Source organism: Cariama cristata, unplaced genomic scaffold, assembly GCF_000690535.1.
Source record: "Cariama cristata isolate BGI_N322 unplaced genomic scaffold, ASM69053v1 scaffold11280, whole genome shotgun sequence".
Taxonomy (NCBI): Eukaryota; Metazoa; Chordata; class Aves; order Cariamiformes; family Cariamidae; genus Cariama; species Cariama cristata.
Window position 1 is genome coordinate 27,719 of NW_009594097.1, and position 21,815 is coordinate 49,533.

The 21,815-nt window shown below is 41.1% G+C and overlaps 1 protein-coding gene across 1 annotated transcript in view; it reads right to left on the minus strand.

The window, feature by feature from the left end:
* BMPR1B (bone morphogenetic protein receptor, type IB) overlaps window positions 1-3,875 on the minus strand; it is a 30,842-nt gene extending 26,967 nt beyond the window's left edge. The window contains exon 1 of the mRNA XM_009696702.1: window positions 3,724-3,875. Within this exon, the coding sequence (XP_009695004.1) occupies window positions 3,724-3,866 (143 nt within the window). The 5' untranslated portion in view covers window positions 3,867-3,875. The remainder of the gene's footprint in view (window positions 1-3,723) is intronic.
* Between the last annotated feature and the right edge of the window lie 17,940 nt (window positions 3,876-21,815).

Consider the following 21,815-nt stretch of genomic DNA (forward strand, 5'->3'; position numbering starts at 1 on the left):
GCACCCCCTGCCCAGGGCTCCATTTAAGCTCAGGTCTGAGCACCAAACCTCTCCCTGAGTGACGGAACAGGAACACTTGTTTCCACCCCCATCTCCTGCCTGGATCCCGATCACTACCAGCCATGCGAAGGGCTGTTGAGGAAGACATCTCTGCCTGCTGTGCTCAGGTACCCTTGGGGAAATGGGGTCCTGGTGGGTGAGGGTATGGCTCGCCCTCACATCGCTCTCAGCTCCTGGCTTGGCCCCCTTTTGCTGCTCCCTGGCACTAACCCTCTCTTGATGAGATGACCCTGTAATGGGTCTTACAAAACTACTTGTGCTTGTGGATTGCCCCATTTTTTCAAAGTGCATTCTACCCAGAGCTACTGCTTTTCTGTTGATCGAGAAAGCAATCTGCATTTCAAGCTGCCATGTTATCCTTAGCTCCCTAAAGTATTATTGGACTTGAGCTGTGGAAGTATAAAGAAAGGGAAATTCTGTATAGGAACACAGCAGGCTGTTAGAGGATTTGATACAGATGTGGTTAAAGAATATTGACTTTTAAATTTCTAAAAATACAATTATGGGGAGGATTTTACACGGCCACCAGATGTCCTCCCTTTTATATAAACATTCAGACTACTGGTACTCCAGGCAGGATCTATACTTTAATAGATAAGTATCTGTGGTAGCAGACCAAAATCTTCAGGTGGGATGGCAGACTGCTTTTTATGAGAAATTTTTAATGGTGATTGCAATAGGTCTAGCTATTTTATTCTGAGAGTTTTAATTTAAACACAGCTGGGAATGCTTTGCTATTCAACTTTCAGAGCCCTCCTTGCTCCTGGACACACAAAAGGCTTCCCTGCTTTGGCTAGAGCCGGGGTCAGGACAATGCCTGATGCTCTCCAGAGCCCAAGCCCTGGCTATGGAAGTGCTCAGTGAATTTCTTGGGTGCCAGGGCTTTGCCAGGCCCTTGGGTGCCCCAGTATGTGCTGGCTCGTGCCTCGGGGGCTAGCAGATCCAAGCTCTGCGGGTCCCTGCACAGCCCAAAGCTTAACAGACTGATAGAGCTGATGAGAGGTTTGATTTTTTTTAAATATAAAATGTAAAAGGCTCTTAGTGGCTACATCTGAGGGAACCAGATAATTAATGCAATAACTTTTACACTGGAGCAGGTTGTTTATTCTTCAGACAAACACAGTGTGATCGATACTGCTTCAATATGGGGGAACTTCCTTTATTGCAAGGCTCGATGAGAATTCCTGAGTGCTTTAAAACTGTGCCAACACTCCTGTTTGGTCTAGGATGAAATGTGAAAGTTACTGCCTGACTAGCAGGATGATCCCAAAACACGGGGGAAATGAATAATCCCTGCTAACCTGGTTGGTCTTGGACAAATCTTTTGAAACCTTGTCTCAACCCAGCCAGCTAACTGGAGACCTAGTAACTACTCTTCCCCAAGAGCAGACTTAGGACTCTCTTCTCTCTGTAATGTCCCATTTCACTTTTCATCCATAATTCCAGCTATGCAGTAGGGAATTTACAAAGCAAATGATTGTGGACTAACAGTTAAGCAGATGCAGGGGCAAAGAGGGTCGTTGTGCACTTTGTGCCTCACACTGAGGTAGGGGGGCCATAGCAATGATCCCCATCCTGAAAAGGATTATTGCTGACAAGCCATGAAGGCAGGGTATTTAACTTAAATTTTTTCTTTTATATTACTCCAAACTCTTTAGCAATTGTTCACTAATGCGGCTGCTCACTGGGCAAGTGGCAAGGTGGCTACTGCTCGGGTGACAGCACAGGATAGGAAAGAGGAGTAGCTCTAATGCAAGTCTTCTGACTGCTTCCATTTACCTGGACAGAAAAGTGATCAATATTTGACGAATAAATTCCAGTTTCAATTATTATTTTGATGTCTAAACTGGAAAAAATAATTTTGTCGCTCAAATAGAACATTCAAATCTGAAAAGTGCAAAGATCATGAAGACAAAAGGAGTTACAATTCTGTTTCAGTACCATTTAACTGCCTATCCTTGGGCATTAACGCCTAAAAACAAGTTTGGTATTTGGCACTGTAAGGGGGACTCTGAAGAGAGTTTCTCTAAAGTACTGCAGTGAGGGGAAAATGCACAAATCCATTCTAATAGGACACTTACTCATAGTTCCTGGTAACATGAAAAATCCTTAATGTCAATGATGCCTATGAAGCAATGTGCAACAGCAGGCCTATCCCGTTGGGGTATAAACCTTAATCAATGGGTTCCTTAACATGGATCCCTTTGTGCTTCCTAATTCATGGATTTAAAAGTCATCTGCAACTTCCCTGCTACTGCCATGTGTGAAAGCAGTGGCTCTTGCTGGGCAGGAACAGGAAACAGCTGATTCATGCTGCAGGGGATCTGCACATTGGTATCAGGGTGGGGTTTTACAGCTTTTTAAACTGACTGCCATGTGAGAGCAGTTAGGTCTAACTCCTGGCTAGAGCATGGGTTTGAAGGAAGAGGATAGAAAGGGGAAATAGTATTTACAGCTGTCATCAAAACTTTGATACACTCCAGTGTGAAACTGCAGGCTGAGCAGAATTGTTAGGCTGCAAAACAACACTCAGGAATCCAACAAAGCAATCGGTATCTTCAGCAACCTTAGGCGTTCCCCATTTATCTTTTTAATGCCCTGCCTTGAAGAGCTGACACAATGTTAGACTGTCTCATCCCGAACAGCACTGCATAGCCAACCAGCACATCCAGCTGGGCTAACATCTGTGTCCTGCTTTGCTTCTCACATTCCCACAACTCCACCAGGGTATAGCTGATGGTATCTCCAGCACCTCACCTGCTCTAAGTAAGCAGGAACATTTAAATTCCTCATGTGGAACATGATGAGCTCAGCCCTACTTTGCTGCAGCTGAAGCAAACTGTACACACACCTGAGGTCAAGACAGAGGTATCTGATCACTACCCTCATTCAACAGCAATAGTAGGTGTCCAGCAAGAGCTGCTTTTGGGTGGGGGAACAGCAGCTTGGTGTCACCACAGGTACCCTCCGTCAGCTCTGCTGCTTCAGGCAGCGTCAGTGCAACCCAGACCATGGCTGAGCCTTCGAGAGGACTGTGCGCAGCTGGACATGCCTCTCCCCTAGGGCGGTAGGGGGATCTGAGGAAGCAGAATCCAACTCAAATGAGAAGTTTGTAGTAGTCTAAACACAAAACCGAACAGAAGACTATAGCTAGTATAAGAAAATGCTCAACACTTCACCTGAAGAAAAAGATCACTCTCCTTTTAGCATGGAAGTAAGAAAAAAACCAAAGCCTTGAGGACCTACAAAAGATAGTTCAGCTATTGCAGACACACACCAAGAGCGGAGTTCTTATAAATTGTGTTCAGTAGAGAGTAATTATAAATTTATAAGCATTTACTGGCATTTCAATGTATCTCCATTAAGTTTCTTCTCATTAACTGCATGTAGCTTTTAAAACAAACTCCCACCTTCAGAGTGTTTCATATGCAAGGAATTAATACAAGTATTATCTAAAACTGTAAAGATGTAAACACCCTAACATAAAAATATAAATAAGTAGCTGATATCTAGGTAAAAATTACCTCTGTTTTTCAGACACAATGTATAAACAACTCATTTACATATCACTGCTTAAACAATCTGCAACACCCAACTTGGGACTGCTGAGCTACCACAAAGAGCTTTTCCCATGTGTCACCACCAAACATATCTCCCACAAACCTGCAGGTGCTGTTGACGGAGTCCTCAGGACAGTGGTGGTGGCACTGACAGGACAGCTTCTTCTGCGGAGGGGCAGGTGCCGTGCTCTCACCATCTTCTTTTCTGGTCTCCATGCTCAACTTGCGAGAACTTCGTGAGGGCATCTTGTCTAAAAAACTGGCTATAAATATAAGGCAGGGGGAAAAACAGAAACAGTTCTAGGCTGGATTGCAAGAGTTGGAACGAAGGCTTTAAACTATTTCTACTCATAAAAACTTTAGAAAGTTATTTGAGCCGGGTGCTCACTACAGAGTGGTTTTCTGTAGAAGCCTCTAAAATGGTCACCGTGTTTGAGGCTTATTTGGCCTCAGTGGTGTTAGATCAAAGGTGCTGAGGTTCAAGTTCTGCCAAAGAGATACGTTGTGCTTTTCAGATTGCAGAATACAGCTTTTCTCCTGTTGGATTATGCAGGTCAAATCCTTGGTTACACCTTTGCACTTCTCTTTGTCTCTGTACTTGGCACATATCTACATCCACTGAACTCCATAAAATGAGTGGGATTTATGTTACTCAAGGCAAAGTGGAACACAGGCATACAATTTAAAAAGATTTAACAGAAAGTGGTGTTTTTTCAAGTCCAACAGAATTTTCTGTCACTGAATTGCATAAGTGCTACTTGGAAAACAAGGGAAAACAGTTCATTTCTACAAAAAAAATTCTATGAAAAAGGTAAAAGACAAGAATGTGTTTTAGAAAGAACAATGCTGAAATATATGGAGGTGATTACTTTTAAAAATATCAGTACAGAATCTCCATGGAGCTGGTGGAGTACACCTAGAATTGGTGGTGATGGGCTAGGAGCTGTTTAAGCGATGCCCCCCAGCCACCCCAGCTCTACTCATAAATATCAGCTTTCAGTGCTTGTGAATATTTTAAGCCTCAAAGACAAAAATGAGATCAGTGTGAAAAGCTTCAACTGGCAGTTTCTCACTCTCCCTTTGCTTCCCTGTAAGAAATCTTACAAAAAGGTCATCTGCGAACAGCTGTCTCCAACAGATTAGTTGAAGAGCGGGCTTGAAATTCTTGATTTACTGCTAAGTCTTTAGAAACAATTGGCATTATTATTATTTTGATTGGCTCCTGAACTGCTGCTTTGACTTTAATTAAAATCTTCCCCAGACCTCCATCATCAGGACTGGCATATTGTGGAGCTGACAGAAAAACTGTATCCTTTTCAGCTCCCTACAGAGAGATGGAGTGGGCAAACAGGCAGAGGTGATGGGAACAAGTAGCTACACTTCAGGGCTTGCATGGCCAGCACAAACCAGGGCAAGAACAGGCTGAAAGGTCCTGAAGCAGTGAAAGGCTGGAGGAAGCAGGGCTGTTCAAGCAGCCCATGCCCTTAGGAGGACTAACAAAGTCCAGCCTGTGCTCCTGGGGGCACAGGAGCAGCCCGTGTCCTCAGCAGAAGCGTGCACATCCCTCCTCTCCCGTGCCAGCTCCGGTAGGAAAGCCCTGCAAATGGAGAGGCATTGGCAATACCTGGCAGCCAGACTTTTGTTTTCTTAACTATAATGAGACGTGCAAGCTTGTCCCTAGCAAACTAGGAAAAAGCTGAAACTTGTTAGCTCTGGGAAAAGTGGGGCTTTGCACATAAGGACAGCTCACGTAGAGAAGTGTTAGCTTTTTGAACACAGCTTTTTTCCCCTCCTTGTATAAGAGGTATATTAATGATATTAAGGTGATATACATGAAAGACAATCATTCACCATATCAGACTAATACACTTATGAAACACAAAACTCGTACGGCTTGATCTTTGCTCAGTACCTATGTATTCCACTGGAACTGACTGGATTTTTTTTTATTAGCTCACCTCTTAAAGTCAAACCAGAAAACTAGTTATAAAACATATACAAACTATGGGCTTGTAACCCTGGTGCCCAACATCAAGATATTAATTGGATTCATGACACAACTGGATGTCAAAGTCCCATACTGTTTTTACTTACATTTGGCAAAATTAGAACTAAATGGATTAGTTCACTCAAGATGCACTGTATATCTGTATACCCATAGCTATACCGTAAGATGCAGTAGGTGCTTAAATTGTGAAAAAATTGCACGTTTGTTTCTCATAACATAATTATGATACTTTAAAATGCAGCCTGTGTACAACAAATTAGTATCAACAGATGTTTGCTCCTGGGGTCACAGGATTAGAGATTAAGTAAATTCTCTTTCAGTCAGCAATTTTTGTCTGTATTACTTTGTTACCATTGAATGGGGAATATTCAACTATTAATATTCCTGTCAAGGATTTTCAGATTTCACTTTGTTGCCTCATGAGCTTGAACTTCCAGCTCACGAGGCAACGGAGTGAAATAGTTTGCTCTGTGTATCATTTCCATGGCTTTCTACAAGCTATCTACAGTTTCAGCAGGCATCTTTCCTCAGCAAGGAGTGCAAAGACAAAAGCATTTTACACCCAGCACAAAAAAAAGTTTAACTGCACATTTCAAAGTGCCTGAAGACATTACATTTACACAACTAAATACCTTCCTCGTAATACATACAACTGTAGGTCATTCCTTTTTTCAACCAACGTGTAAGGCAGTCACCCTCCAACGCAATCTGTGCCCATCACTCATCAGGGATGTGATAATGAACAGCTTCTGCAGAACTTGCCATAAACAACAGCAGCTTACATCCCTAGACCTACTTGTAGTCTTAGTTAAAATAAGACTGCTGAATTAGATTCAGAATCCTGAAGTACCATCAAAGCATCACAGGTGGCTATTTAGAGATGTAGTTCGGTTTTTAGAAAACTCAGGACAAATAGGCTGGCATTCAAATTTACACTTCCCAAGAGTGCGAAGTAGGGATGTAGCCTAGGGTTCTGCTTTCAGCTAATGCCTAGGGTCAATGCCCTGAGCTCCTTTACAGAAAGGCAGGTCTACAAAGATCCTGAAGCCGGAAGGAGATTGAGGAAAGCATTACCCTGGATGCCCCTAAGAATGACTAATGTCTAGACTAAACTCCTACTAACCTCCATGCCAACAAATAATCCTTCTTAGATATAGTCTTCCATCTTGCTTCCCATCTCTCCTAGGCTTCATGGTAACCTATGAGCACTAAGCTTTTGCATCAAAATACTTTCTCATGTGGCAAACCCTTTCATGTTTTTTCAGTTTGGTTTGCTATCACATTTTTAAATGCTAGAGAAGTGATCACAGATCCCCACTCCACAATTACAGTGAAGTAACCACCAGGATGAATGATATCTTGGTTTTAAATAATGCTGTGTAGTGTTGGCTTGACAGGTCTGTAGGCAGTGGTACCTCACACACAAAAGGAAAATTGCCTATTTAAGCTTTGCATTGACTCAGGTAAGTGTAAAAAAAAAAAATATTAATCTAGAGAGCCCATCTCTTGGTGTATATTCAGTCCTCAAGCTCTCTGCCACGGCTGCCAACAAGTACTCCAGCCCCTGCCAACTGTAGCCATAGTTATGCGACTTGGACAGGAATTTCTCCACTAGAATCTGGATAAAGCCCAATAACTCATTTCACAGCAGCCCACAGCCATCACATGGTAATGACTTTTGGGTGCTGCTCTGATTCAACAAGTCCGGTAACGTAGGAGGTGAAAAGCTCTGTTTTGTGGTACTCTGTATTCTGTAGTCCAAATCTTAAGTCATCTAGTTCCCAGAGGATGAGTAATTAGCAATAGTTATCTTAACAGATTGATTTCTGTACTGCAGCTGTGTGATTTATGTGCTGTCTATGCAGTGAAAAAGCAGATCCCTGACCTTGCATGGGTTTTTCGGGAGGAAGTCAGACTTGCTCCTTCCTGAAACAGATGCTAAGGGCCACAAACAACTCTGTTCAGGAAAAAAAAAAATAAATTGGAGTGGTGTGCTCACTCCTCTTTCTGCATAGGGTGTTTGAAGCCTGAGATTAATGCAGTACTATCCATCCACATTTTCCCAGGCCAATAACAACAATGTTTGGCCAGCAACAGCACCCGCTGACAGGGAGCAATGCTTTCGGCTTCAGAGAAGGTACACACCTAGGAAGCTTTGCACATCATGGAATGGCTGTTTCAGCTGCTGCTTTGGATGGGAAATTAAGTACACTCAAACAAAAGTGTCTGAACAGTAATTAAAAAAAAAAAAAACACAACACCCAAACCTCAAAAGAAAAATCAGTCAACTTGATAAAACTGTTGGATGGAAATTTTAAACCACAAGATTACTTCATCTATACCCTGCACTAACCAATATAGTTGGTGTGCTTTTCCTCAAATCATACTTTTATTAAAATATGGAACTATAATGCAACACCCCGCTAGAGTTTCCTATGCTATACCATAAACTACAGCCTGATGACTTCCCACCAGGCCAGGGTTATACCATTGACATGATTGTTTTAAGAGAAAGGGAAATAACTAACTGCTAACTCACTGTACTTTACAGTCATCAGATAAAAGAATTTCCATGGGATATTTTTTGGCAAATAGTGAGCAATGAAAACACAGCACGGTTAAAGAAGCTGAAATAAATTACACCTCTTAACTTAGCCTGATCTACTGTGTAAAATAGTCAAGAGGTAACAGTAAAGTACATTTTATTGGTGACAATCATGTAACAGAGAAGGAAAAATGGATCATGATAGTTTCTCTTTGTTGGATATTCAAGGCTACTGTAAAACTCAAGGAAAGGTCAGATGTAGAGACCTGTATATTTTTGATCCAAAACCACAGTAAACAAAATCTGGCATAAAACCACCAGAAAAATGAAAACAACATGCCTTCCTTTTCAGTGAGTGACTGTATTGCATTAGTGAGCCCAAACTGACATTGGTATCAAATGGCATTTGAAAATAGCTGTACCCTGATTTACATCCACTGTAATAAATTGGCATACTAAAACCCAACAGTGCTACAATTTCTTATGTATGATTTGCTCCATTTCCCACCTATGCTGGATTTCCTGTACACCCGAAGTATGTAGAACTTACACCTTGTTCCTTCTCATCCATGTATTCCAAAATTTAGGGTGGTTTTGCTTTATTCAGGATGCAAATAAATAAGGTTTACAATCTGATGTCACTTTAAACAATCTGCCGAGGTAGTTTTCTTAAAACCTGTTTCTGTCCATGTTCATAATTGCCACTGAGTGTCAATATAACTACATGCATATGACATTAAATAATGTACTTATTTTTCAGAAATTGTGTTTGCATTTAGTTTGAAAAGGATACGCACCCTTCTCCAAAAAGACTGTTTAAGCCATCTTAATCACACATGGCATTTATTAGCTAAATTAGCTGAGTTCAGCATGGAATGTAAGAAGCTGTGACAAAGCCACCAAGACAAGACCCTTCAAATTAATACTCATACCAAACTACTTGCAACTTAAAAACACAAAGGCTTCTTTGTCACAGCCCATGGAAAATGCACACATAATTTGCTGTCCACCATAACATCACAGTTTGAACGAGTGTAACTTTTTCCTGGTTTCCTCTCATTTCTGCTATTGACAGTTAATCTTTGAAGTACTTTTCATTTGGGAGAAAATGAGAATTGGTTGGTGCATTTTTCATAGCAACAGGTAGCATACCAACAGAGCAGAAAAACACAAAAGACAGACTCCTTTAAAATTTCCAAAGGGAAGTACACGCAAAGTGTTTTAGCCTGCCAGCTTGGACTCAGAGTCTACCCCCACCCACTGTAAGTCCCCATTAATAAAGAATTTCCCCAGCTCTGTCGAATCTCTCACTTAATTCTACTTTCTACAATCCTTTGGTTCCATGACCAAGAAAAGCTTTTAAATTGTAAGGGGTTTTTTTCATATTTGCAAAGATGAATGAAAAGGTATTTCACATAATTCTCATTAAGATATCAACAAGTTTTCTTTAATTCCAGTCTCTTTTCAAAAGCCACATTTTACACAGCAAAGATAAAATGTGTTGGAGCTATCACTACTTTTTTCTGAACTGTGCTCTTGTACAATTCAAAATGAACAAACATTTTGCAAACACTCGTGTAAAAGCACTACTGTTTGATGCACGTATGAGGATAACACGTAATAGAACTGCAACGGTGAGATGTAACTATTTCCAGAATACTAAGGTGAGATCCAAGGTCTGATCTGAGAATGACTGACTCTTCTGACTTCATCCCCAGAAGGATTTTTGGGTCATAACAGTGCATCCTTTGGGGGGGGGGGGGTGCCACTAAAAGCTTTTGGTAAAAAACAACAAAACAAACAAAGGGGGGGGGGGACACCAAACAAACCAAAAAACAAACAAACCAAAAAACCCAGAGGAGATACAGGTGCAGCTAGATCAGACCTCTTCTGATCTCCCAGAAGTGTTAGTATTTAAGGTACCACAAAATAATCAGAAAGGGATATTTATTTCCAAGGCACCCAAGCCTAGCTTTGTGAGACAACATGCAGAAATCTTAAGTTTTCCACGGTGGCATTACTTTATTTATTGCTTCATTTATCAATTTTGTTCATATCGAGTGCCTACATCTACTTTTCAGGATGGCTTCAGATAGAAAATAAGCTACTGAGTATGTATAGCGTACAAAGGCACATTAAAGGATACTCTCCTGTCTTTATCAAACTTACAGCATTCCTCACCACAGAAAACAAAATTAACTATTTCAGTGAAATTGCTGAAGCAGATTCTTTGAAATAGGTTATTTTTATCTCCCTTTTATGTACCTGAGCTTTTTCATCTCTTTCTCAACAGCATTTTGGGAAAATGTCTAGCTAAATGCAACCAAAACTCATGAAACTATGCCAGCTGCAAAACCCCCCTCTCCCAGCTATGAGCATCACCTTATCAGAAGAGGGAACGGAAGCTCAGGTACAAGGATGTGAAACAAGCAGGCTGGATATTAAGCTACAAACAGCAGTCTGTGCAACACTCTTCATTTAGAAAATTTTTATGTCAAGAAAGATAGGAAGATTGCTGTTAACATCCAAAGCTAGTTATTTCTGGTTTTTAGCTGCAAATCCCCACCTACACTTGCAGTTCCAAGCAGCGAACACCGAATGCCCCCATCAGGAGATTAGCAAACAAACTTCACTACAAGCAATCTTGGAAACTCTCCTGGTTAGCAACAGGGGGAAAAAAAAAAAATAGACGGGAAGCAATGCAATGTGAGACCATTACTACTAAACTATTCTTTGCTATCTGATCTTTAGGAAAGCATCAAAGATTGCAATAGGTAAGCTGTAGATTTTTACTTACTTATTCTCATCTCAGATGATATTTAGACTGAGGCATTCAGACAGTGGCATTTAAAAGAAACAGCAACAGACAGCTTTGACCCTGTGGCTCTCTTAGACATGTTTAATAAATCATTGTCACTCCCCTTCCTTTTTCCAATGACAAGAAACCCAAGAGCACCGTGCCAGTAGTTAAGACAAAAATAGTGCCTGGAAGATAAAAATATCAGCTACCCATTCTCACCCCAACATCAAAGACTGCACCTGTATATTAAAATATAATTAGCATGTGCACATGCCATGTTTGCAGAAGACAGTGCCAGCATCATTCAGAGGTGCCAGTGCCCTTCCAACTGACTGGGTTTTGCTGTTCACGAGTAGCTCAGCCTAAAGAGCAGCCGACTTCATAAATCACTGCCTCCTTTCTCAATCCTACTACATTGGAGTTGTTCCCTCTCACTTCTCCTAAGAATGAATTAAACAATGTAGACATTCACAAAAACAAAGCTGTCATATAGCTATCTTATGGTGTAAGCATGCTATATTTTTAATGGCTTTTTCAAACTTTTATGGCCATACATATATCACTTTCTTCAAACTTGGAGGATCTGCTTGAGGATCTGCAAGAATTTTCCTTCCTGGAGGCAAATGCCACCCTGCCAGGTCACCAGGCCAACCAGTGCTCTAAGTAACTGAAGAAGTGACAGTATGAATTCTTGCCCTGTTCAGCTGCCAAGGCAGGGACTGAACTGAACCGACTGCCAGTACCGTTGGTCTCACCACACACGCTGAGTAGGGATTTGAACTGCAAGTGCAGAAATCGTAAGCGATGAAGAAGATCATTGTGTTCACGAAGGAAGGCTGAGGCACAAATCTTATCTTCTGCAAACGTGGCCAAATGCAACAGACAGTGTCATTGACTTATTCGCTTTGACAGAAAACAAATAAATCCATTTAAAGGGGGAGGAAAGCATCTCTATTGCAAACCAAAATTAATTGCATGCGTGCAACAACAGTCAATTTTGACCGCAGATATAAGTGCTATGGTTTTCCTGAAGTGTTCGAGGAACCTAAAAGCATTTCCTTGCCTGAACATTTCAGAGCATCTGCTGTGTCTAGGCGGGAAGGAGACTCGTGCCACCCGCGCCCGATGACCCTGACGCCAAACCATCAACCAGTTGCCGCTGGCAGCCCGCCCACTCGGGTCTCTGGAAGAGGAGGGAACCAGCCATCAGCCCCACTGGGTTTGCTTGCTCTGGTTTTTTCCAACGTCACACGGATACATCTTCGTAACTACACTTCATAAAGCACCTCGAAGTCTAAGAAAACTGAATTGCAAACACCCTTAAAACTTGTATCCCACGTGCTCTTCTTGACCACAAGTTTTCAAGAGCTGCGTGACCACCCTTCTCTCCTTAGACTTTCTCTACAGATGATTATGAAGCAAGAAGCAATTCTGGTCAAATGTAAAACTGTTTGGTGTTTTGTTGGTTTTTTTTGGTCAGCACCCAGCCATATATGAAGAGTGATGAAAAGTTTTAGGAGAGAAAGTACATTTGTTTTTATTATTTGGCTATTTTTCCAATTAACTAGTATTTAAAATGTATAGAATAGATGCAGCATTTTAAGAAACACTATTGACATACACATGCACTATATATTGCCAAAGTACCTTTAAAGTTAGACAGAAAGGTGTCTATAGCTGAGGCTAAAACCAGTCCCAGCTCTGTAATTCATCCTCAAAATGCAAACCTGGCATCAAAATTGATCTATTATTGCCAAAACATTTATTTTTAAATTAACTTCAAGCCCAAACATTAATATAAAAGCACGTTTCAAGAGCAAAAGAGAAACATCCTTTTAAGTTCATTGTCAGGCTGAACGACAACAAAAATCTCTTCCCCCAAAAAAAACCCCCCCCCCCCCCCCATTCCTCACCAAGAAAGGGGAATAGGAAATCTGTTGTTTTAGTTTTATCTGCCGAATTTTCTCCGTAAATCTACCACCTCTCTCCTTAAAACTAAAGTAACCCAAGCGCACCGAAAGGTTTGCAGCAGACCCCTGACCCACAGCCCAAGTTAACAAATAGGAAATCTCCAGGGTGCGTGTTCCCCCCGCAAGAACTGAAGCTCCAAACCCAAGACGCCGTGTGTCACCAGCAGCCGGTCCCCCGCCGCCCCGCGGGGCAGCCCCTCATCTCGCCAGCAGCATGCCCACCATGCTGCTTTTCTTTCAGTCACCCATTTCCCTCTTTGACCTCTCTGCGAAACCCACTGAACTCCATTGTCTTTTTTTTTTTTTTCAGTCTCTTTAGTGTTCTGCTCAAACCAGGCTTTTTAAAAAAAATTTACAAGAAAATAAAAGGAAGGAAAAAGTAAAAAAAGAAGGAAAAGGGAAAAAAGTGCAAGTGCTTTGTGAGCTGAAAAGCTAAGCCTTCTACTTACACTGGGTTTCCGCTGGCTTGCTACATCGCTGCCAGATTCTCCGAAGATGAGAGTCATGTGAGGAGGCCAAGGCGGCTCGGGGGGCTCTGCTAAGCAAACACAGCACCGTACGCTGGGCTAATCCTGCACCTGTGGCGTGTTATTCAGCAGTAAAGAAATGTAGTCCAGACTGCCTCTGCCTAATACGGCTCAGCTGTTTTTCTCTGTACTCCCTTTGATTGTAAGCTGGCAAACAATATTCTTCCAGCCAGGTGCAAAGCAATATTCAGGCTACGTAGGATATGACAGTAGAAAGGTGGAAGAAAAAAGAAAATCCTGGAATTACAAATAAAATAAAGATTCTGAGCAATACAGAATTTGTAACTATTTCCAGATGGTTGACAGCAGCTTCCAAGGTCAGTATGTGAAATGCACCCTGGAGCTAGAGCCTTCTGCTCCCCACCTCCCTTTAAAGTGGGTCTACCTGCGATACGGGATACACCACAGCAGCCCGGCTCTCATTCATCCAACTCAATACGTGTTTTCCAATGAGTGCAATCACGAGAATGTTTCAACGTTTTTTAGGCTTCCTCTTGTTTACTTTATAGGCAAAACAAAAAATGCTGATAGAGAACAGACTATTAAAAGAGGTGGCATACAACCAGCGATTTGTGATTTGTTTTTCAGAGAAAGAGCCACCGAGGAGGTTGTGAAGTTGCTACCAGGATACATAGGTTTTATCATAGCGTGTCACAAAAAGAAGTAGGAAGCTTGACAAAAACTATACACAAAGGGCAGCAAAATTTGGTCCCATAATGGAAAGATAGCAAGAATTTCACTCAAAGGTAGACACGTAACAGTTGAGAGTAGTTAATTACCCTGATATTTGTCTTACAAGTTGACTAACTGCTGTTAAAAATTCTCTGTAATTGCGATCCACACAGATATGTAACAGAAGAATATTATTTTAAAAAAGCCTCCCAGATGATTATTTCACATCGTTGAAATAATTTAGTTAGCTTGTAACTTTAATGCAAGGAAAAGTAATCTGGTAATTGACATTTATTCCAGATAACATGGTCATTTAATCTATCACACTCCCTTCACGTAGCACGTAATGTCTATCATTTCCATGCTAGTATATAACTGTTAGAGATGACCTATAGCTACTGTTACTAATCAGCTTTTTTTCTTTCTGATATTAAGCTGTAAACATCAGACATTGCAGTCAGAACATCCTCACAGCATTTTGTACTTAAATGCTTTTCTCTACAAAATGATACTTTGGTTTCTGCTCCATCATTACCTAATCTAATTCCATGTTTGGAAACTGGTAATGAAAATAAGAGATATCTGCACATTCAGAACTATGTATCCAATTTCTTCTTGGAAGGTTTATGGCTGCTGTTGTTTACCAGTGGGATTATTTCAAAAGAAATAAGAGCTGTATTTCTATGAGAAAATGCTCAAAACTAATCCAAAACTATATGAACTTCCAACCGATTTTGTACAGAAGGGCTGACTCTTCAGGATGCCGAGTGAAACCGGTATGATTCCTAGTGCAATAACCAAAGGTGGTATCTGGATATTTGATTTGATCTACAGAGGAAAGGGTAAGGAACAAGACTTTACACAACATCAAAATTAAAAAGTTGCCTCCAATTTCCTCTTTCAAAAAATTTGCATACATTGTCTTTGCAAATACTTACATTCCTTTTTTTGAAGCCTTACACATGCTTTTTTAAAGCTATTTGATACTAGCAGAGGCAACGGTTGAATTTTTCCCTCCTCCATACCGTTCGCTCTGTTCCTGCTGCATGCCTACTTTAGAGAGCTACTGGTACACGCTAACAAGACCGCACATACCATGTGAAAAAGATGCATGACATGCAATCTTCTCCCAACGCAATGTTGTAACGCGGTCTGGTTAGAAACTGCTGGAACTGCATGGTGATGCTCCTGGCAGCCATCACGTTCCTCCTCTTCAACTCTCCAAGGGCATCCTGCTGATTCTACCCTGTGTCTCTTGTAGTCCATTCATGGGGACGTCCAATAAAAAGACCTTCAGAGCTGTAAGCAGTGTTTTGAATTTGCTTTCTTTGTATAGCATGGCCTTCGCACCATGTGTGGTGTTACCTGGATCGTGTTCCATACCAGCCTGCTGTTCTCCAGACAATACAAAGCTCAAAACCTACTTTTAATATAACGTGAAAGCTCAGAAAAACAATGAAAAACATGGAAGCTAAAGCATAAATAAGACTGATAGAAGTTTCTTTAAGTAGGAACAGCTTTCATATACAGTTCATTTTACAACCGGTCACCCACCTAAATGTTTACCTTTAATTAGCTTTTCAAAAGCGTGGACTAGATGGCTGTGGAGACATAGGAATTAGGTACAGAGACTGCTTTGTATATCACTAGCCAAAATTCACCTAAAGCCAGCAAAAGGTGGTTGCTGGATTGCCTATTCCAAACCAGAACATGGCCTAGGTGAAATTCTTCAAGGGCGATACCCATCGCACAACACCTATACTTGCAATTTCCAATAAATACTCTACTTGCAAGTTAAAAAATCTCAGGTAAAAGATTGTATTGACAAGCTGAAAGAAGTATAAAAGAATAGTAACGCTTAACATCATGAGGCATTGTTGCTCTCTCTGTTACTTAAATTTCATGGATAAACAAGCAACTTTTGTTCCCAAGGTAATAAAAATATAGCATTTCTCCTAGGTGGTCGAGTCCTTTTTTCTTTCTTTCTTTCCCCTCTCTCTTCCTGAAGCATGCATTTAACCCTATTACAAAGGAAAGCCTACCACACTCCACGCAGGAACCAAGCCAAAAATACTTGTCAGGAAAATCTAAAAAAGGCATCTTTCTTTCGTTAACACATTAAACCATCATAAAAAAAAGCTCTAGGACAAAATACAGTAATTGCCAGCTGCCTAATTATTTTCCCATCCTCTTTCAGCCCTGAACACAATGCCTCCGTTAGGCTGCCTGCCAGTGATGTTTGCCACATTAAAAATATCCCCAATTTCGGCAGAGATTTCATGTTGCAAAATGTGCTCCGATGGGAAAAACTGAAGCAAATATAAGAGTAAGCTGGTATTATTTACTTTAAATGATGAGGCAAGCGAGACTACTGCACGCTGTCAACTCACCCTTGGGTTTGTATCTATATTCGTAGAAGAATAGTTCAGCGATAGGAGGTTAAGAGGTGGCCGAGGACAAATTTGGGTTCCCAATTAACACTACTGAGCCATGAAAGCCTTGTCTACCAGGCGCCATCCCGTACAAACTATCCTCCCGCTGCACAGGGCCCTTGCTCTCTGCAGAGTTCAGTGTCTCCTGACTTGCCCAACAGTGTAAGCAGAAGGATCATTAGTTATGACTGGTAGAGTTCAGGAGATAATGTTGACTCTTATTTCAGGAACTATTAAGCTATAAACACTACTCTGAAAGCCATTTATCTGCATTTTAAGATAAACAGAGAAGCTACTCAATTAAGTAGATTGCAAGAAATAAGCTACAGATGCCAAAGCGAGTGACTTTCAAATTCCAAAAAGGAAAAATCTGTGCATTTAATAAGCACAATTTTATACCACAAAATTACTGGCATGAAAGTTCATAAGCAGCATAGCTTAACCACTCTGCAATGTCTGATAAAGAAATACAAATCAAAGTGTAATTAAAAAACAGTTCCAAGCAATGTAAATTATATGCACTTACAGTTTGTAAGTAACTACCGCAGATGCCAGCTATGAAGTGCAACGTTATGAAGCAGCAATCCTTGTACAGCAGTATTTACATTTTATCTCTCCATCACTACAATTAGAAAATGAGATGCTACCCCAGACCTCTGCAAATGAGACAAACGCCAAAAGCTGTCATGCCTGAATCCGCACTTGCTAGGGAGAACATTCTTACGGAGATAAGCAAGGGTATGAAATTATTTTCTTGAGTCTTGCCAACTAACCAAACTTTTTAACTGAATGCTGTTCATCTATTTGGACGTATCTCTACGAGATCTTTAAGATACTAGTTTAATATAATTAAAAGTAAATAAATCAACCCCAAGCCACTAAAAAGCATACCCACAAAACAGTTTTCAGTATCCTTTAAAAGGATGTAAAATACAAGGCATTCTAAGTATCAAAAAAAAGGATGGAATTTTTTTTTTTTTCTGGTCACAAAAATTAAAAACCTGATCTTTCCTCGCACTTCCAGATGCCAGGGCTTTTCAAGCCAGCTCTGAGGTCAGACAGGGGAACACGCAGGTGCACCGTGCGCCGGCAGCTGAAAGCTTGCAAGCTTGCACCGGAATCCGATCCGCTCCCCCCACATTCCTGTCGGCATTATAAACGCTCCCTGAAGGAATATTACCCTAATGCGGACTAATTTTCCGCAAACAGCCCCAGCCTCATTAAACCTCTTCTTTATCAGCATTGTTCAAAGCAGGTTTTCTGGTAATATTGAACTCCCTTATGCTCATCTAAAAAAAAAAAAAAAAACCACACCACCCTCCTTTTATGTTCTCTCCAGTATCATTTCTCCTATTCAGGTCCACTGGCACCACATAATAGATTCAATAAAAATATTCAGTTTCATCATATGGCAGTAATGTCCTAAAGACTATGACACAGATTAAGAGAGAGAGAGTCTCTGTTCCCATAAATAAATATAAAGAGACCACTCTCCAAACAGGATTTAATAGATTTATATGGGTGACTCATCTCAGCAAGCAGGCAAGCCCAAGTGGATTAACAGGAGAGTATTCCTAACGCAGGTGTTTTCCTGGATCTGCAATTCTACACGCTCCTGAAACGGCCTTGTGCCCTTCCCCAGACAAATCCTTTTGCCTTCAGTGGGATCACACAGACTCTGTTCTCTTCACATGAATACTCATTGCCACTACAACGATTAAAAGATTTGAACATGCTGTCACCTAGTTTTATCATGGAGCCAAAAGAAGAGCTAGTCCACAACGAGCACCCTGCAAAGCAGCATAACATAGAAGTGAGGTTATGACGTGCAGAAATCAAAAGCGGATCCTCTTCCCAAAGTGACGACAACCACCGATGTGACCTTATTCCAGATGCTCCACGATGCACCTTGCCCATCTGCAAAGCATTGACATGAACCATAATGTTCTTTTAAAAACGTTTCTGGTTTGCAGATGAAAATCTTTATTACAAGACTGGCACAAGAATACCATCCACAGGCATTCCTTCTTCCCCTGCTCCACCCAGACTGTCCTGAATGGCCTGAAACTCCAAATACAGCAGAGGATAACAAAAGACAGAAAGGAGATGCAGCCAGAGGATATCTGCCTATCCTAACCACACGCTCTAATAACAACCCTGAAATCATAAAACCAGTTGTACTGTGAGTTGCTTGTTCTCAGGAAAACACCAGATCAACCAGTGCTGTATTTTCCAGTGATTCTTTTGCCTGCTGTTCAATGTACAAGCAACCAAAAGGGATTACCAGGAACAAGGACACTGGGAAAAGGAAAGGCAGGCAAAAGCACTGGGAAAAGGCAAGCTATGCATTCACAGTCTTTGGCCAGTTCAATTCCAGCTGGTAGGGATTTTTTTGAAAGAACTATAAATAAATAAATATTTATATTGTTTATAAATTACATCTATAAAATGCATAATCTATCTAAACAATAAATAGATAACTAAATTAGTAACCCATGAGGGCTCCAATTTGGGGGAACAAAGTTAGTTACACAGAAGAAATCATTGTGAAAATGACATTATTTGAAAATTGAAAATACTGCTACTACTCAGGATGATAATGTCAGTATAAGCAATGTAAGTATGAAAGCTATGGTCCTCATAGCCGCTCTTCACACGTGCACAATGAACACAAGTCTATGGTGTAACATTTTGATCACATGCATCTAACTGTAAAATAAGGGACTTCTTAAATGAAAATTGCTGTTGACGACCAGACCCACCGAACAAGCCAAGGCAACAGCCCTACGCAAGAACCAGCCCCCGCCCTCAGGACCGCCCAGTTACCGACCCTACTGCAGGGAGACACAACGTGCACTACGGGGTTCTGCATGTGCGCCGATCACCACCTGGTGCTAAGCACAGCAAGAATGATTGCTTATGCCCTCCCTACCATGCTGAAAAAAATTTAAGTATCACATTTTACACCATTTATAAATGAAACAAAGTTTCCCATAATTTATTCTTCTGTTCTTCAAAGCATTCTCTCTCCTGTTTTCCCTCAACCTACTTTCCTCCACAATGTTTTAAGCATTTAATTTCTTTTTCTCAGTCTTTTTTTATATTTCTTTCTTTCTTCATGGAGTTTTCTTTTAAATAAACCAAGTAAGTTTGTTTCCAAAAAACTAATTTTTCCCCCCTCTTATATTCCCCCTGGACTGCCTGTCTCTCTGTTGCCTTTCTTCTATTCTCTCCTCTAACCTGATCCCCCTCCCAGCCCCTCACTCCTCCCTCTTTCCAATGATGCTTCGACAGCCTCACTGATGTTTTTCCTTTTTCTCTCTCACTTACATTCTCCTCGCTTCCCAAATGATTTATGTCATAACCACCTGACCCCGACTCCTTCCTCAGCCTTCGTGCCTCTGCCCCACTTCCACGTCCCTTTACAAGCACGTGCAGTATGGACTCCCAATCCCAAAGCAGGCACTGCTTGCTCCCACCTGGTACGTACCTGTACACCCAGCACACTTGCAATGCGACACACTCAGTTCTCTACGGGAGGGCAACCACCCCATGTCCTCAGGCTCCCCTGGGAGGGGAAGCCCTTCTCCCTTCCTGGGTTTCTCCTGGGAAGCTCCCCAAAACGACTGCTGCGGACCCAAGCAAGGGCAAGAGGAGCTCTGCTACCCCTGAGCAGAAGGAAAAGCCAACTGGAGACAGGCGACAGCGATACGTTGCTTGCCCAGTCGCTAGCTGACACAACAAGCTGCCTTCTCTTCCCTGATCAAGTTTTCTGGGTTTCATTTTGGGGGTTGGTATGCTTTGTCAGAGAAGATCCAGCTAAGAGAACAGAGGCTACTGTCTACTTACATCAACTGAGAATCTATCTGAAGTTCACCGAGCTTCCATTAGCCCATTAAAATTGAATTAGAAACTCTGACTACAGCAAAAGTCAGTGAAAAGTTACAACTAATGCCAACAAAATACAACAGCGTAGGTCTTCTAGAGACCCCACATGAAACTGTAAGGAAGTGCCTGTGCTCACTGATATGAATTAAAAAAATAAAAAATAAAACTGTCTTTCCCTTTTCTTCTTTCTAGCTATTCTAAAGAGATGAAAATTGTCATCTGGCTGAAGTTTTGTTTCTTTCACTTTCAGTCAAACTCTAAAAATACTCCAAGTCATAAGAACAAGGGGCCTACAGCAAATATGTGTTTCAAGCTGAGATGCTGTGTAATTTCAGAGAGAAAGAAAAATATTTTCCCAAGCTTTCAACTTTTCATTTGTATAAAATAGTTTATTTTATAGCTAGGTAAAGATGTAAAATTAAACTTCTTCATTAGTGTGATGTACTGTAACTCGCTATAAATACTAAATGCCCAAATTGTGCAACATTTTCCATCAGAATATGCGAGGGAAGAGAAGCCAAATATAGGGTAAAAAAATATAAGAAGTCGTCTTTCTTCTATAAAATAGCAGAATTCTGAAAGAATGTGTTGGTGGTCAAGTCTCTGACACATAAGAGGTTGTTTCCGTACTACACAGTCCGACTATTGGCCTGATCAACCTTAGCTAAGGAATAAGGAAAACTATTTGGATATTCTGTAAATAAGCACAGGGAATATTATTTTCCTGTAAAGTCATCTGAAATTACTCCCTCCCAACTTGTATTTCTTACTGCTGTTCTTTTAATGCACCACCACTAAATTAATTCCCTACTCAACTCTGTAATAGAGGAATGATTTTCTAAAGCCCTTTCCTGGGTGGGGACCGTACTGGATAAAACAACCAACATCACTGAGTTCCAGCCAGACGGAGAAAGAAAAGGGTAAAACCATTTTTTAAGGATGGATGTGATGACTACACACATTCACACACTTTCTTCCATGCAATAATTTACATATAATTTTTATATATATAAATTCTATACTGCTTTCCTTTCTAAAGTAGCTTCTCCTTGGACTGAATGTGGTGGACAGAAGTACCATCCCCGTGAGCCAAAGAACCAGGCTGATCTCCCTGCACAGGCTGTGGAAAAATCCTTCAAAAAAGGCCAGTTGATTTGCCCCAACACAGAGTTCATGGGTTTTGCCCTAAGTTACCACCATGCCCATCGGAAATTCAGCTGCAACTACGACGAATGTTTGCCAAATCAATAGAAAGCTACGGTTGTAAGATCTTCTTTAGGAGCTGAGCTGCGGGGTATGCATTCCACCTGCTGGGTTGTATCAAGAAAAGTAAGAGGGAGTGTTATTGGGGGG